The sequence below is a fragment of the Semicossyphus pulcher genome, unplaced genomic scaffold, assembly GCF_022749685.1.
Source record: "Semicossyphus pulcher isolate SPU_LCO1_2020_fin unplaced genomic scaffold, fSemPul1.0.p SCAF_10, whole genome shotgun sequence".
Lineage (NCBI taxonomy): Eukaryota > Metazoa > Chordata > Actinopteri > Labriformes > Labridae > Semicossyphus > Semicossyphus pulcher.
Genome location: NW_027211604.1, coordinates 12,182,863 through 12,198,423, shown reverse-complemented (window position 1 = coordinate 12,198,423; position 15,561 = coordinate 12,182,863). Strand labels below are relative to the sequence as shown.

Below are 15,561 nucleotides of genomic sequence, written 5' to 3'. Positions count from 1 at the left end.
AGTGTAAGAAATTCAAATGGGTGAAATGTTGAGTGATAAAAGAAGCAGGATGTGTCAGTACAAGTGCAGCTCGCTCGTGTCAGGTGTAGCAAATGTAAACACTGAAACAATTTGTGCATCACTCAAATGGTAGGTTTAGGTGTTATGAAAGTTTTAAATATCCTAATCCGTAGCAGAAATACTTTATTTTTATTATAATTATGACTAACTGATAAATTGTTTTGTTTTTTAACTAAACTATAGTGTCATAATGTTTTACAGAAGCCACAATAACCTCAGTAAGCGTAACATGTTAATGCTTACATGAAGTTTCTATTAGAAATTAAAGTTTTGTGTGTCCAAGAAAATAATAATAAAAATATAAACATGAGTTTAATAGCATGCCTCCCTCAAGTTACAATTTTATACCATTTCATTTAAATAAGTACATATAATACATAAAAATGTAGGTAGGAAATGTAAGTTTATTGGTTTGACGCTTCTGTAAAATGATAATATCTTGTTTGTTTTTTTGTCTTGTGTCCATATCTAAGTATATACCCATATCATAACAAGTGAGGTTTGTTTTTTAAAAGATAAGATGTTATCTTTTCCTTTGTGCTGAGTTGTTGCTATAACCAGCTGGGTATATGTAGACACAATACATTAAGTATGTGACTGATACGATCAAAATGATGTCATACCTCCTTCAGTCCACATCGCACATAAACTTCAGACAAAAGCAAATAGTCAAACAACTGTTTGAAGGAACATTCCCACCAAAGAATACATTAACATGCATTACCCTCAGTGATTTATGTGCAAGTATATGAGTCTGAGGTTCCCCTCTGAAAAGTTACAGGCTCAAACAGGCCCTCTAATGTGAAAGAAATATACCTGGGATTGATGCCAGCTGAGCACTGTGAGGCACAGTGCATTGCTGAGTGCAGGCCAAACGCTCTGGGGCAACCACTGAATAGACAACATGTTTCACGGCATGGTTAGTGTGTCTCAGTGTAGTTTATCATCATTATACTTGCTACTGTACACCTTACTTGAATCACAGATGCAAGACATGAACTTTAAGACCTCAGCTCAGCACTTTTAATTTGCTGAGAAGTTCCTGCTTGTTTTTCTTGACTTCAAATCCTTTCATATACGACCGTGTTCCCCTTTAAATCCATCTCTCCACGCAGCCGCTGCAAAAGTTCCAGCTCTCTGTTGGTGGTCCAGCTGCTTTTATTGTCTCAGTTGTTAACTACTGTATCTGTCAATCACAGGAGAAGAATAGACGCCATGACTACTGCAGTAAACAGGCTTAAGTAGCTCTCTGTTCAACCTCACACAGTACAGAGAAATGTAGACAGTAGGGAAACACTGCAGAATTGTCCCACAGCTTGTGTTTTTTCTACATAAAAGGTAAGTTATATAGTAAATAACTTTCCTCAGGCCTATTTTAAGGCTTTATACTGGTTGTTATTTTCATTACATAATTATTGTCTTGCATTAACTGTTCCTACACATTCAGCCTGTGCTCATTCTTTCAGCTGTACCAGACACCAAATATTAGGAGCTGCCGGTGATGCTCGAGAGCCAACAGACAAAATGTTCATCAAAAACTTTAACCTACAACATCCCCGTCGACACCATGACTTATTTCTTCCCAGTCGACCCTTCAGGGGAGAACCGCCGACAGTGGCAGGTAATACTTTGCTGCTCCTCTGACCCAGCATCATCACTATTTAAGGACCCAAATGGTTGTGTTTTCATGGGATTTTAGTTAAAATATGTTGTGGCTTTGTTTGTACTGTGTTTTTGAAGCAATCTGGCACTAGAATTTCCTTCGGGATTAATAAAGTTCTATCTTATCTTATCGTGATAATGTTTTGCAAATACATGTATTAAACTGAATGCATGGATTTGAAGACTGGGGGCCTCTACAAGGAAAAAAGGGCTATTTTCTGAGTGCTCAGACAGAAACAAAACAGTGTATTCTTATCACAGGTATTTGTTTGATGTGAATGATTGAGCATCAGTGTCATTGCGGATACATTATTACAGAGTAAACAGGCCTTAATGAGTTGTGACCAACAACGCCAATTGAACAAATACAACCTTTTGACTTTGTGGGTTCTAGTTTGAGCAATAAAATAACAATTGCCTGTTGTGAATGAGTTCATAAAAAGGTATTAGAAATGTGTCCAGCTGTGATGTTTGCACTGGCATCACTCCAGACCAATTTAATGAGAAAAGCACATGTAAAACAACAGATCAGATTCCCAAATGGTCTTTTTATCATGCACGATACCATACATGCACAAGACCAAAAAACTTATAAATCAGGCACCTTTAAAGCCCACTTTTATTTTTTACCACTTTGTGTTTTCCTCACATCAACAGGGTTTCTCATCTACCCAGACACTCCCGCTAAGATGGAGACCACGTCAAGAGAAGCTTTCTGCTTCAGACCGGCCCCACAGCAAGACGGGGGCAAAGGTCAGCATCTTATCTCAACACAGACAGTAAACTCGACTTATCTGCTTTAAGATAAGCTGTTAATTGTGTTTGTCTGAACATGTGAGTGTGAAAACAAGCAGGCCAGGCAGTGTGTTGCGTTTAGCATGTGTACATACATGTGTGCGTGTGTGTGTGTTTTGATTCATGAGTTTATTCATTTAAAGGTTCAATCAGTCATACTGCTATATACACTGAACAAAAATATTAACGCAACGCTTTTGTTTTTGCTCCCATTTTTCATGAGCTGAACTCAAAGATCTTAGACTTTTTCTATGTACACAAAAGGCCTATTTCTCTCAAATATTGTTCACAAATGTGTCTAAATCTGTGTTAGTGAGCACTTCTCCTTTGCCGAGATAATCCATCCACCTCACAGGTGTGGCATATCAAGATGCTGATTAGACAGCATGATTATTGCACAGGTGTGCCTTAGGCTGGCCACAATAAAAGGCCACTCTAAAATGTGCAGTTTTACTGTATTGGGGGGGTCTGGGGGGGTCAGAAAACCAGTCCGTATCTGGTGTGACCACCATTTGCCTCACGCAGTGCAACACGTCTCCTTCGCATAGAGTTGATCAGGTTGTTGATTGTGACCTGTGGAATGTTGGTCCACTCCTCTTCAATGGCTGTGCGAAGCTGCTGGATATTGGAACTGGAACGTGCTGTCGTATACGCCGATCCAGAGCATCCCAAACATGCTCAATGGGTGACATGTCCGGTGAGTATGCTGGCCATGCAAGAACTGGGATGTTTTCAGCTTCCAGGAGTTGTGTACAGATCCTTTCAACATGGAGTCGTACATTATCATGCTGCAACATGAGGTGATGGTCGTGGATGAAGGGCACAACAATGGGCCTCAGGATCTCGTCACGGTATCTCTGTGCATTCAAAATGCCATCAATAAAATGCACCTGTGTTCGTTGTCCATAACATACACCTGCCCACACCATAACCCCACCGCCACCATGGGCCACTCGATTCACAACGTTGATCAGCAAACCGCTCACCCACACGATGCCATACACGCTGTCTTGTGCTGTGTGATAAAACTGCACATTTTAGAGTGGCCTTTTATTGTGGCCAGCCTAAGGCACACCTGTGCAATAATCATGCTGTCTAATCAGCATCTTGATATGCCACACCTGTGAGGTGGACGGATTATCTCGGCAAAGGAGAAGTGCTCACTAACACAGATCTAGACAAATTTGTGAACAATATTTGAGAGAAATAGGCCTTTTGTGTACGTAGAAAAAGTCTTAGCTCTTTGAGTTCAGCCCATGAAAAATGGGAGCAAAAACAAAAGTGTTTTTTTGTTCAGTGTGATAACAAGACTGTTATGACACATGAGACTCCAGATGTGGCCTCTCTTGACAGAGAGCAGAGATATTATATTTCATCACTTTGTATGAAATGAAATCCTTACCCAGCTTATGATTTTCCTTCAGGAGATCATGTCGCCCCGAACACACCGCAGGACTCCCACCGTCCTCCTCCCACATCCTCGAGACAAACAGGAAGAGGAAACAGCAGCAGGGACAGGAAACAACGGGAGGACGAGCGAGAGGGCGACCGTGATCAGACAGCTGTGAAAAGGGAAGAAGATGCAACAGAGATGCAGTCTCAGTATCAGAAGGATTTCCCTCCTCCGTCCTCCTGCCGCAGGAGGAGGACACCTGCCCTCCCACAGCCGGACAACATCGGCATCAACCCTGCATTCAGGTCGGTTTGACAATGTCACAGTCTGATAACGCTTAATGTAGACAGAAGCTCATCAGTATCTGTGTGTTTTTGTGTTTTGCTTCACAGGATCGAGTTTAGCACAGTCCAAAGAGAGACCTACCCCGGTTGGCCCGTCTTGAACTCCAGGTGTGCTGGCAGGCTGAGAGCGGCCTCAGCCGGACAACCAAACGTGACTTCTGAGCAATAGTCTGTAAGAAATCAGGTTTGCAACTCACAGGTATATATGTTTGACAAGACAGAAACAACTTCTCAGTTCATTCGTGGGCTTGAAACATATAGATATAAGTGACTACAGCAAGAATAAATCAATTGCTTGTCTTAATCATACAAAATAAAGTTCAGTAATAAAGATGACAAAAACGTGCATTTCTTGTGGGTGTATCACATCCAGCACAGTGTGTGTCTGTCTGGAAATGTTCTTTATTAATTTTTAAAGTTACCAGATTGTTTATCCTCTTTTGTTTACCTTGTTACATGATTGTAACTAAGGAATCAGATCTTTCCAGCCCAAGCTCTTTTCTCTCTCAGGTTTGGCTTCATCTTGGGTAACAGGGGATGAATTTCCCAGCAGCAGGTCAAGCTGATGAGCAAATGGATTGATGATGCAGGATGTGCACAGTCACCGGACGAGACTTGATGGACTAATGCGAACAGCAGACCTTTAACGCTTCATATTAATGACCTCACACATACTTGTGGTCAGCATGAGAGAAAACAATCCACCCAGTGACTCATGAGTGAAACATCATCTGCTTTAATGGGCAGGACCAGAGATTACACAGCTGAGCTAAGATGTCAGCTGAAGTCATGGAGAGAGATAACGTTCAAATAAAACTACTTAAAGATTAACTTCCTCCCCATTACAGGTCTCAAATTCAATTGGAAAATAAATGATCTGCCAGCTTGAGTGGCTCCAAAACACAGAAAAAACAAGTTTAAATGGAAGCTAATGGAGTTGCAGTCTTCAGAATACAAACTGTGATCTTTGCATTAGCTTGAGGCTGAATGTTTTGCATAACAGTTACACAGCAAACTTGCTTGTAGTGGAGCTTAATTTAAAAAAAGAACAAATACAATTCACTGCCCCTTTTACACCAAGCAAAATGCAACCTGTGAAAACAATAGATGAGGCCTTATTATGTTTTTGAGCAAGAATGAGGTTGGGTTAATTGTTTTTCTTTGCGCAGGTATATAACTAATGTTTGACAAGTATAATGCTCAAAAAACCAAGTCATTTTTGCTCAAGTCCCAAGTAAGTCTCAAGTCACTTGGTCCAAGTCTCAAGCAAGTCTCGAGTCATTTTTTCTTGGGCAAGTCAAGTCGAGTCCTTAGTTAAGGCAAGTTAAGTCCCGAGACAAGTCACTTTTTTTCCACCCAAGATGCAGCACTCTTACCCGTAGTATCCGGTCTTTATAAAGAGAGAAGACAAGGTATTAGTAGCTCTTCTAATAATGATATTATTGGCCAATTTATATAACCTGTTCAAAAAGTATGACAATGAATTGTACCTGTATTATCTTGGCACAGACACAGCAACTATGATGGTCTTGTCTGAGACAGTACTGAGTAGTAACGACTAAGACTTCTCTTTGGGGTCTTTCAAGTAGCGTGTTGCCATAGTGAGGAGTTTGACTGACAGCCAGTCGTCCAATCGTGACAATCACATACGGGGGGAGCTTTTTGAGTCGTCCAATCATGACTCCCAGTTTGTGCTGCATACATACTTGATAGTTAGACAGAAACTTGACAACAATGAATTGCATCTTAGATTTAACACTTAACATACAAACTTATGAACACACTCAAGTCATCCAAGTCATCATGCCTCAAGTCCAAGTCGAGTCTTAAGTCATTTATTTTCTGTCAAGGCAAGTCGCAAGTCATCAAAACAGTGAGTCGAGTCAACTCGAGTCCAAGTCACCAAGTCTCAAGTCCACATCTCTGGTAATAACACATTAAGTTAAACAGTTGGCCTGCCAGCCATAGGACATGTAATAAGAATGCCTTAACGAAACAGAAACTTGTTAAGTGTGTAGAGTTCAACTGTGTAACAGATTTAATCTGATTTAAAGGCACTTTATAAGAGTACAAGCAAAATAACGCCACTTCTTCTTTTTGCATTTACTTCTTGAAAGATTGGACAACATCAGAATGATTTTAAAAATGTGATCATTGTGATTGACCATGCAATAAAAAAAGCGTTTGTATCACTCAATTTAAACAAGAAGCACATACTTAGTGAGGTTTCCCTGATAAATACTGATAAACTTAAAAGTACCATCTGAAAAGGACCACCCCAGGTTGGCATCCCATTACTATACAGTACAATCTCAATATCAACCAAGAAACTAATATCCCAAGAAGCACTTGAAATGGTCGTTTTATCCATTGCCAGTCCCCTGGGTGCTAACCACTGAATGTCACACCCTCCTTCTCTGTCCCACTTGGCTTGAAATTAAGCCAGGCAGACGGATTGGATCACATCATCTGTCACAGACTTTTCCTGTAAATTCAGTTTCGTTGAGTCATCTCCTCTCCCGGTGCCTGCTCCTGTCTCCATGTCTGCGGTCCTCCCTGTCTCTAGTTCTGTCCCGCTCATCCCTCCTCCCTCTGCTGCCCCACTCGGTCTCTCTGTGTCGGTCTCGGTCCTCCCTGTCTCTCCCCCCTTGTCTGTCCCACTCCCTCCCTCCACCACCTCCCCATTCTGGCACCGGACCAACCCCGAGGTTAATGGGCTTCCGGAAAGGTCTGTCCCTGCCACCGAAGCGCAGCTGTCCGGACTCTTTCTTCCCTCCCTGCCCGCCACCGAGCCTCCGGGGGACCCATCCTTTGAGGGTCCTCTCCTGTTCAAAATCCACAAACAATTCGTGCTGGTCGACCACCAGCTTGTTGGCGTCCCGGCGGGCCCGGACGATAGATCTCTCTTCCTTGTACTCAATGAAGGCGTACCCTTTGGAGAAGCCCGTGACGATGTCCCGGACCAGCCGGAGCCGCTGGATGTCTCCGTACTTGGAGAACACTTGGTGTAGTTTGTCCTCTGTTGTCTGTGGGTTCAGACGAGACACATACAGGGTGAGCAGGGGGTCTCCAACAACACCTTTGTTGGGCTTGTAGCGGGCACTCATAGCCCTCCATACCGCCCGATCATGGGGCTCCACGTCCGTGCTGTCGATGCTGCCAGCTTTCAGCGGGTCGTACACCTTTGCGATCGGACTCCAGTCAACCATTTTACCCCAAACTTACGTTACAAGAGTCTCTTTCTTCAATAAACGTCTTCCAGCGAAAATGTCTGCTAGATTTTTCTCGTAACGACTTGATAACTAGCCTGGAACCCTTTAAGACCGTTGAATGTTTCCCATTCATTCAAATTTCAGCAGCCGAAAGCAGCCTACGGTCGCGTGTGCATCACCAAAAACATTTCCGTGCGGAAACAAACTCCAGTCCGTCACCTCTATAAAGGTTCCTACTTAGTCTATTAGGGTCGTGACCCGAGATTGCTTAAAAATATGGTTAAGACACACTGCCGCAATATTGTAATTTATTATTGTGGCTCAATAAAGGCAATTAATTTTTAACACATTTCAATTTCTATTGAAAAATAAATACAAATAAATAAATAAATCACTAATCTTTTTAAATGCCAAACATGTATCAGATAGTAGCTGGTCAATCTTAGATCTTTCATTCTGTAAAGAAGGAAAAATAATAAAAATACACTTAAGCTAAATATTAAAAATACAAAGTACATATCCTACAAATATAAATTCACCCCCAAATCCACACAAATTGCAGTATGTAAACAATTGTGACACAGGAATACAAAAACATTATTTAATGTAAAACAGTGAAAAACATTTTTTCGGCTCAAAATTGAATTAAGATTACAAAATCATACCAATGCCGTCATGTCTCAGATGTCAATAGATGTCCCTTCACTACTATGTACAGTTATGTAGTTTATCAGTTAGTTATAATCTGATGTCCATTGTACAGTTTCAAACTGCTTTTAAAGGTGAACCAAATGTTTCTGCAGCTCGTTCAAAAAGTCTGTTGAGTCTGTTGAGAAGACAACAGCATGAATTATATAATCTGTCTTAATTTCTGTCTTGTGCTTCTCAGCTCCACTGGTTTCAGTTAACCATTACATGTCCTCCACGCTCCATTTATAGGCTGCCTCCTGGACAGCTTTCTTATCTGAGATCCGCATGTAGCGCTTCTGTTCAAAACCGTTTGACCTGGGAGGCACACAAATAACAAATTCCACTGTTACTTATGCAATGAAAACATAAACTCCATCTTTCACTTGATGCACCAGGACAAAGCTTCAATAAAGCTTTACAAACTAATGAATGGAATTGCATTAGATGTAGGAGAATTTTATGAACAGATACAGATTGTATTTCTCACATTACAATTGCAGCCATTTAGTCACAGACTCTCAAAAACTATACCTGTCAACTCCATCCCAGCGATAGCCTGGTAGAATATTGAAGCGGTTTGGAGGTGGTGGTGGGCCTTTATATTGAGGTTTGTCTGTAAAAACAAACAAACAAAAAAAGATTATTTACATTAAACACTAAAAGTGGTAAAAACATACTTAACATGAGTCAACTAAGGAACCAAGGTACGCATATGTAACCCTTCAAACCTTGTGTCTTCGTATTGCGGTCTTTTTTCCGTCGGAGCATCGCAGCCATGGGATCTCCTTCCCTTTCCTGCTCTCTCAACATGCGGTCAAGATCCTCGTCGTCGCAGTGACGTGCCAGCGGTTTCTGGGCTTCATGCACCGCATCCTCCAGTTTCTGCTGTTGCATCTGGCCCTGGGCCAACCTATAAACACATGTTGACTTTAATCATAGAAACAGTTGTGCACAGTTTGCAGCCTTCTCTAATATGTGCAGACCTTTTATGCAGACTCACCCTCTCCCCCACTGAGCGTATTTCTCATCCTTTGCTGCCTTCTCTCCAGCTTTCCTCTTCTGTTCTTCTCTCTCTGAATCCAAATCCCTCCTTTTACCGCTCTTGTCTCGAAACACCGTCTGAGCATTGCGGGATTCATCTAGCCATAGCAGGAAAACAGGAATACAACGTAATCTGAATCCATCATTCAGCTTTAGAGAAACTCAGAGTACAGTATCCATGCTTTATGTAGATGAGATGATTTGATGGCAGAGCTCTGCCTGTGAAGCAAAAGTATATCGACTGAAAAAAGCTGAGCTAACCTTCTAGTGGCTGGTTGTTTTTCTCTCTGCGTCTGTTCTCCTCCTGCTCTCTCCTTAAAACATCTACAGAAACCAGTCCTGCTTTTCCACCAGAGAGCATCCTCGGACCCTGTAAACAGTAAAAAGAGCATATATGTGATTCATTGGACACTGCATACACACAACAGTTTGAGTCAAATCAGATTTCAAGTTAACGCAATTTGCCCACCTGTGACTGGCCAGGCCTGCGAGGTGGTGACAGATCTCCATCCGAGTCCCTTCCACCATGCGGCCGCCTCCTGGGTGGCGACTGGTCAGAATCAGAGCCTCCTCTTGCTTTTGTGCGCCTCCTTGGAGGAGATTGATCGGAGTCTGCAGCTCCTCCCTTTCCAGGCCTTTTCCGTGGAGGAGACTGGTCAGAGTCTGAATCATGCCTGTTCTGAGCCTTCTTTGCCAGCGGTGGTCGATGAGGATCAGGTTTTCTTCTGGCCGGGGAGGAATCTGAAAGAGAAAGGATTGATTGTTTTGTTGAGTGTTTACATTTCTAAGAAGTCACTTGACCAGTTGGAGTTTGACATGATGACATGTAACCATGTCAATATAGGGATTATACATACTGATTTACAGTTTATCCCATCGCTATAGTCATAAAATTTGTGTTTTTTTAAATGAAGGATTATAAACACAATCATTGTCCAGATTAACTTAATTCAGATTACAAGATTACTTCTTATCACTCACCTTTGCTTTGCACCTTCCCTGATTTCCCTGACTTTTGCCTTGGAGGTGACAAGTCTGGAGAGTCATGGCGACTCCTTCTGGGAGGTGATGTGTCTGGAGAGTCGTGGCGACTCCTTCTGGGAGGTGATGCGTCTGGAGAGTCGTGGCGACCTCTTCTCAGAGGGGACGTATCTGGAGAGTCATGTCGGGTCTTTCTGACAGGAGAATCATGCCTCCTTCTCTTTGGTGAGATCTCTGGCGAGTCATGACGACTTCTGCTTGATCCCTCAGCCTCTGGACACTCACGCCCTTCTCCTATCTGGTCTTCTATGTCATCATTTTCATCAGCTATTGGTAGAGAAGCCTTATCGTGAATAAACATGTTAACTGCACAGACACTTCATTCACAATTAATTTGTTAATTACAAATACCAAGTACCTCCAATCACTTTCCATCTATTGCTGGTTCTGAAGGCTTCCAGTTGTTTAATTTCCTCTGGTCTCTCGTCAATCACCTCAGCAATCTCAATAGAAAAACACAAGATGATGTTTAAGGAGAGGGGAGAGTTGGGGACAGAATACTTGACAAACATCACAGGTTTATCCTTTAAAACAGTAGCCATCTCTTTAAAAACCTCTGCCTTGTAAGAGCATTACAGCCACAGTTGCAAGTCAATGAGACTTTATTTGGGCAATATTGGTATGATATTTCATTGTGATTACATGCATTTATTTTCCATCAGAGCTGAAATTATTTTTTAATTAATCAATTTATAAATAAAATAAAAAAGTAGAAGGCAGCTTCTTTGTTAGTTGATGAGTCCTTAAAGTCTTTTTAATTTTTCTAACCGAAAATGCTTAACGTAACATATTTGATGTGATTTGATATGATTATTTTCTACATTGACACCAAGTTAAACCAACCAAAACAACAGCTTTATCTAGATTTTTAATGACAAAGTATGTAATAAACACTCGGATCCCTAGAGAAAATTGTAGAAACATATACATACAATTAAGGTACACGGCATGTTTTAAGTTTCACACGAAGCCAGGGGGTAATCTCTAGACAAATTACTTAAATTAATAAATGAATGGACATAGGCTAGCCAGCTAGCCAAGCGTTAGCTAAGGTGAGTTCTTACCACTGGCGCTTCCTCTTCGTCCTCTTCAACCTCCTCCTCCTGTTTCACCATCTGCTTCCAGTCTATGTCATCGTCTACTATTTTAAGCCTTGATTAAGAACAGTAAAGGTGAGTTAATAACGTTGCATACACGTTTCACTCAAAACAAGTAGTTGAAGGCAGAGAGAGGCGCTAAAAGGTTAGTGCCGACTTTAGCTAGCTTAACGGCTAACAGACGCACACAACATGCAAGGCAACAGCTTAAAATGATCCCGTCGACTCACCCTTTCTCGGGAACCTTACGCCGTTTCTTTTTAAGCTTTCCCTTTGACTTCTTTTCATCGTCACCGGCGGATAAATAACGTTTTAGGTACTCCGCTTTAGATAGTTCAGATCCTTTACTGCTACCAGTTGAAGCTGCCATCATGTTTTCGAAAACTACGGAAAGCGCCGATGATCAAAAATGCCCAGTTCTGCAAGCTCCGTAAAATATCACTTGAAAATCCCTCCTAACAGTCTATGCTAAAGACTTCAACCTCCCACAACACAATACCTTGTAATCTTGGTTATTTATCGTACAATACTGGTTGTTTGTCTAATAGAAAATATGCACGAGGTCTCATTATATTTGTTTTTGCGTCTTTGGAGTGTAAATGTGAACACGAAAAGAGTGTAAATGAGTCATGTATCATTTGAATTTGAACATTTCAGGCTTATTTAAGTAATTTAGGGGGCATGGGTGGTGACAGCTCCACTGTCATGAAAGGTGAGATCATGATATAAATGTGCAATTGGGGGAAAAAGCCATTATGACTTCTGAAAATAATATTTTGAATGAATAAAGTCTAATATGAAATCTGATTAATGAGATTATGTTATAATAAAAAAATAGGACTGTGGACGCTTTATAATAGATTTGAATGATTAGGGGCCTAATGTCTAGATTAATTTACATATATTTTGCTCTATTTATTCATATGATCGATATCTAAAACACTCATTCACACACACAATTTCAAACATACGACTAATTGTAGCACAGGTTGATGTTTTTTACGACTTCTGACCTCTGATATCAGATAAAAAAATTACAGCTGTGAGTCTTTATAGGTCTTTTAGATTTCACAAGAGATAGTGAGTCACAATTTTTGAATCAATTGAGATCTGGACTCTGACTCAGCCACTTCTGACGATATCATCATTGTTGATTTTAAGCCACTCCCTTGCAGCTTGCAGCTTTATGCTTGAGTGGCAGAGACTTTCCCACTCTCCTATAAAGTCTTCTTCCTGCAGCCTCACTCAGTTTTGCTGCTTTCAGTTGATAACTGTCCAAAAAACATACACAACATTGTACTTCTTATAATGCATTTCCATCTGTGTCCCAGTTATTATCAATGAATTCACACCAAGTTCACGTCTGATTCTTATAGCATCCTTTTATTGAAAACAAATGCTGCAGCTTCCAGAGTATAATTTACATGGCAAGACACTTATTGTTTTCATACACATACAGATGTGTGTTCCTCTGCTGCAAAAAGCACATTTATATTAACATTATATTAACATTTCCCTTGAACCATCTTTAAGTCCTCTTCATTCTGTTTCATCAAATGTAGGGAAACATTTTATTGTTTCAGTGCTCTTGGGAAGAAACCAAAGGGAGGCGAGACAGCTGCAAGCTATTAACATTTGTAACATGGGTGTTGTTTGTGGATGTGGACAGATGGGAGACATGATTACGTGTGTGTGTGTATGTGTGTGTAAGCCCAAGCCTGCATGTTTCGTTTTTAGCTGTGTGCTTGATAGAAGAAGAAGAGCAGCAGACAAAGGATCCAGGAGCAGGAGCTCTTCAGAAACACGCTCACAGCTGAACACGGGGCAAGTTGCTCTGCAGAGGAAGAAAAGTGGCATGAAAACAGTGGAGAAAGTCAGAACAACTTTAAATCCACACACACACATGCACTCAGTCGATCCACCTACCTCTCTCCACACTGATGCTGGCAGACACCCCGGACACTTTGCACATGTAGGTGGTGTTGTGTGGGAGTTTGTCTCTGAAGCCGGGCAGGGTCATCTTGTATCCGTGAGGCTCCAGCTCCTCCACGTAGCTTTCTTTGAACTGTCCCTCTGCTGCTGAGCCGGACACGTTGGTGTTAATGAGCGACTCTTTGGTTCCAGAAGACCAGGAGAACTCATAGCTGTTGATCTTGTTGGGCTTGGGCGAGACCCGACATTCTACTCTCAGGTCGTTGTCATCTTCGACACACACGAGGATCGGGTCATCACACTGTGCTGGGATCAGCAACACTGCGGCGGGACACAAAAGGACGTGTGAAGGATGAGAGTAGATATATTTAGCTTGAAGTGGAGGATATCAGAGTAGAAACACTTCTCACCTCCCAGCACTCCAAACATAAACAGAGTCTTGAGCATGATGGAAAAACACCCATCCAACTTTGAAGAAAAGAGAGGAAATGTGAGACAGGAAATCAAATTAACAAGTTAATCTAACTCAATAAAAGTCTTTGCAGCGACATGCAATATTAAGATGCAGTCCATTTAAAGCAGGGCTTTCAAACAGCTGGTTTCACTCTCCAGGAGGGTGTAAGGTCATTGTAAGAGAGGTCATGACATCGAGAATAGAAAAGAGACTTTAAAAAGTACCATAAAAGGAAACAAACTATGAAATTCCTGCTTTTTCTACAGAAAATATGAGCTTTTTGTTTAGTTCACAAGTCGACAAGGTTGAGTTGCTCCGTCCACCTGTGGCTTAATCTAATGACTGGACATAATTCAGAGCCAAAGATGACGCGGATGTTTTCCCTCTTCTGTCTGTTTTGGTGCCTGTTTGTCTCACTTATCCTCACATTTCTCAATGCCCTGCCACAGTTTTATATTTCTCATCATCCTAAGCCGAATGCTAAGTAATGAGACTAATGTTTACATCTTTCTACGCATATAAGTATTTTCTGTTTACATGCCTTGCGCCCCTGCATGTTCTAGAAAAGTCCATCTCACCCCAATGAGACCCTAAATCTTATATCTTTCATCGGAGCTGCAGCTGAACATCTTCATGGAGTCTTACCTCCTGTCAGGTCTGGATGATGTAGCAGCTCCTGCCTGCGTGCTCTTGACTTGCAGGGAAGAGTAGAACAGCTGGTGGTGGTCGCCTCCGTCAGCGTGTAGCAGCACTGCAGAGCATCGCACTTCTGAGACGAGGTGGGAGCGACACAGAGAGGTGGAGAGGCAGTGGGAGGGATGAAGGTGGAGCGCAGAGTGCTGATTCGTCTTCCTCCTCTGCAGTGCCTGATGGAGGACCACAGGACGGGCAGGGAGGGGGGCTCAGAGAACTCGGTCAGCGTCATTGTGCAGCTTGTTATGACCTTGTCTCCTTTCCTCTCTGGTTCTCTCCTCACCTTTTTTGTCTCTTCTGCTGATTTGCCCTCACTGTGTGGTAGTCAGATAAATACATTAAAATCTGGTCTTATACATTATAAAAGACTTCCACAGAGGTTGATGATTCAAATGTGCTCTGTACAAGTAGCACATACCTGCACACTTACTGTGCTGAAAAGATGGCCCACCTTTAATGACTTTTAAGGGGGTAAATCTCAGACTACAGAGGGATCTGCCATGTTGATGACACAATGCTTGCTCAGGGTGAATTTGTGACCCACTAGAAATTTCTAGCACTGTCATCGTACCACATAAATCATGTACAGTAGCTCAGTGTCTCCACCCAAAGGCCAACAAAAGGAACTTTATAAAATGAGCTGGATGGAAGTTCACAGTCTGCACCACAAGGTGGCAGTATTGGACCATGATTAGTTCTCTGGTTGCAGAATTTGTACACTGTACTATTTGTATATTGTACTACTGGGACTACTGGATTTACAGCATGGCATATGACATAACTACACTAAGTTGTCTAAATGAGTTGGGACATTTTGCAGGTAAACTTAACAATATTTCCCAGAATTCCCAGCGAGCTCTGAAAAATATCAGGGAAATATTTCTATATCAGACATTCTTCCTCATCCTCCCCCATCATCGTTAAACCATTATGGTCTCCAGTCCGCCTGGCTCACACGTGTTCGGCCTGAAGAGGTACTAACCTGCATTAAAAAGAACATGAGCTGAAATGTAAAGACCTAAGAGGATGAGATGTTCTCGCACGGCAGGTTTGAAACCTGGAGTACATTTCTCTTGTGCTTAACAGATAGATGGGCCACGTTCATCTTCAGGCGCATTCAGACACATCCACACACCGATAAGTATGT

The 15,561-nt window shown here is 41.8% G+C and overlaps 4 protein-coding genes across 4 annotated transcripts; 1 reads left to right on the top strand and 3 right to left on the bottom strand.

The window, feature by feature from the left end:
- The first annotated feature begins 1,333 nt into the window (after positions 1-1,333).
- On the top strand, positions 1,334-4,493 carry LOC138594175 (uncharacterized). The gene is made up of 5 exons (XM_069665175.1): positions 1,334-1,398; positions 1,527-1,681; positions 2,380-2,475; positions 3,942-4,215; positions 4,303-4,493. The coding sequence occupies exons 2-5, from the start codon at positions 1,585-1,587 to the stop codon at positions 4,421-4,423; spliced, it is 588 nt and encodes a 195-aa protein (XP_069521276.1). The 5' UTR covers positions 1,334-1,398; positions 1,527-1,584; the 3' UTR covers positions 4,424-4,493.
- Positions 4,494-5,039: 546 nt separating this feature from the next.
- Positions 5,040-7,567, bottom strand: snrnp35 (small nuclear ribonucleoprotein 35 (U11/U12)). Its single transcript, XM_069675801.1, has one exon. It carries the CDS (start codon positions 7,461-7,463, stop codon positions 6,762-6,764), a length of 702 nt encoding a protein of 233 aa, XP_069531902.1. The 5' UTR covers positions 7,464-7,567; the 3' UTR covers positions 5,040-6,761.
- Positions 7,568-8,053: 486 nt separating this feature from the next.
- Positions 8,054-11,705, bottom strand: bud13 (BUD13 homolog). The gene is made up of 10 exons (XM_069673631.1): positions 11,566-11,705; positions 11,303-11,390; positions 10,597-10,681; positions 10,179-10,505; positions 9,667-9,938; positions 9,459-9,567; positions 9,157-9,295; positions 8,885-9,066; positions 8,688-8,769; positions 8,054-8,471 (listed from the first exon to the last, which is right to left on the bottom strand). Exons 1-10 carry the CDS (start codon positions 11,703-11,705, stop codon positions 8,378-8,380), a joined length of 1,518 nt encoding a protein of 505 aa, XP_069529732.1. The 3' UTR covers positions 8,054-8,377.
- A 986-nt stretch (positions 11,706-12,691) lies between these two features.
- On the bottom strand, positions 12,692-14,485 carry LOC138603765 (uncharacterized). Its single transcript, XM_069675676.1, has 4 exons — positions 14,367-14,485; positions 13,678-13,735; positions 13,262-13,588; positions 12,692-13,169 (listed from the first exon to the last, which is right to left on the bottom strand). Exons 2-4 carry the CDS (start codon positions 13,712-13,714, stop codon positions 13,069-13,071), a joined length of 465 nt encoding a protein of 154 aa, XP_069531777.1. The 5' UTR covers positions 13,715-13,735; positions 14,367-14,485; the 3' UTR covers positions 12,692-13,068.
- Positions 14,486-15,561: the final 1,076 nt, after the last annotated feature.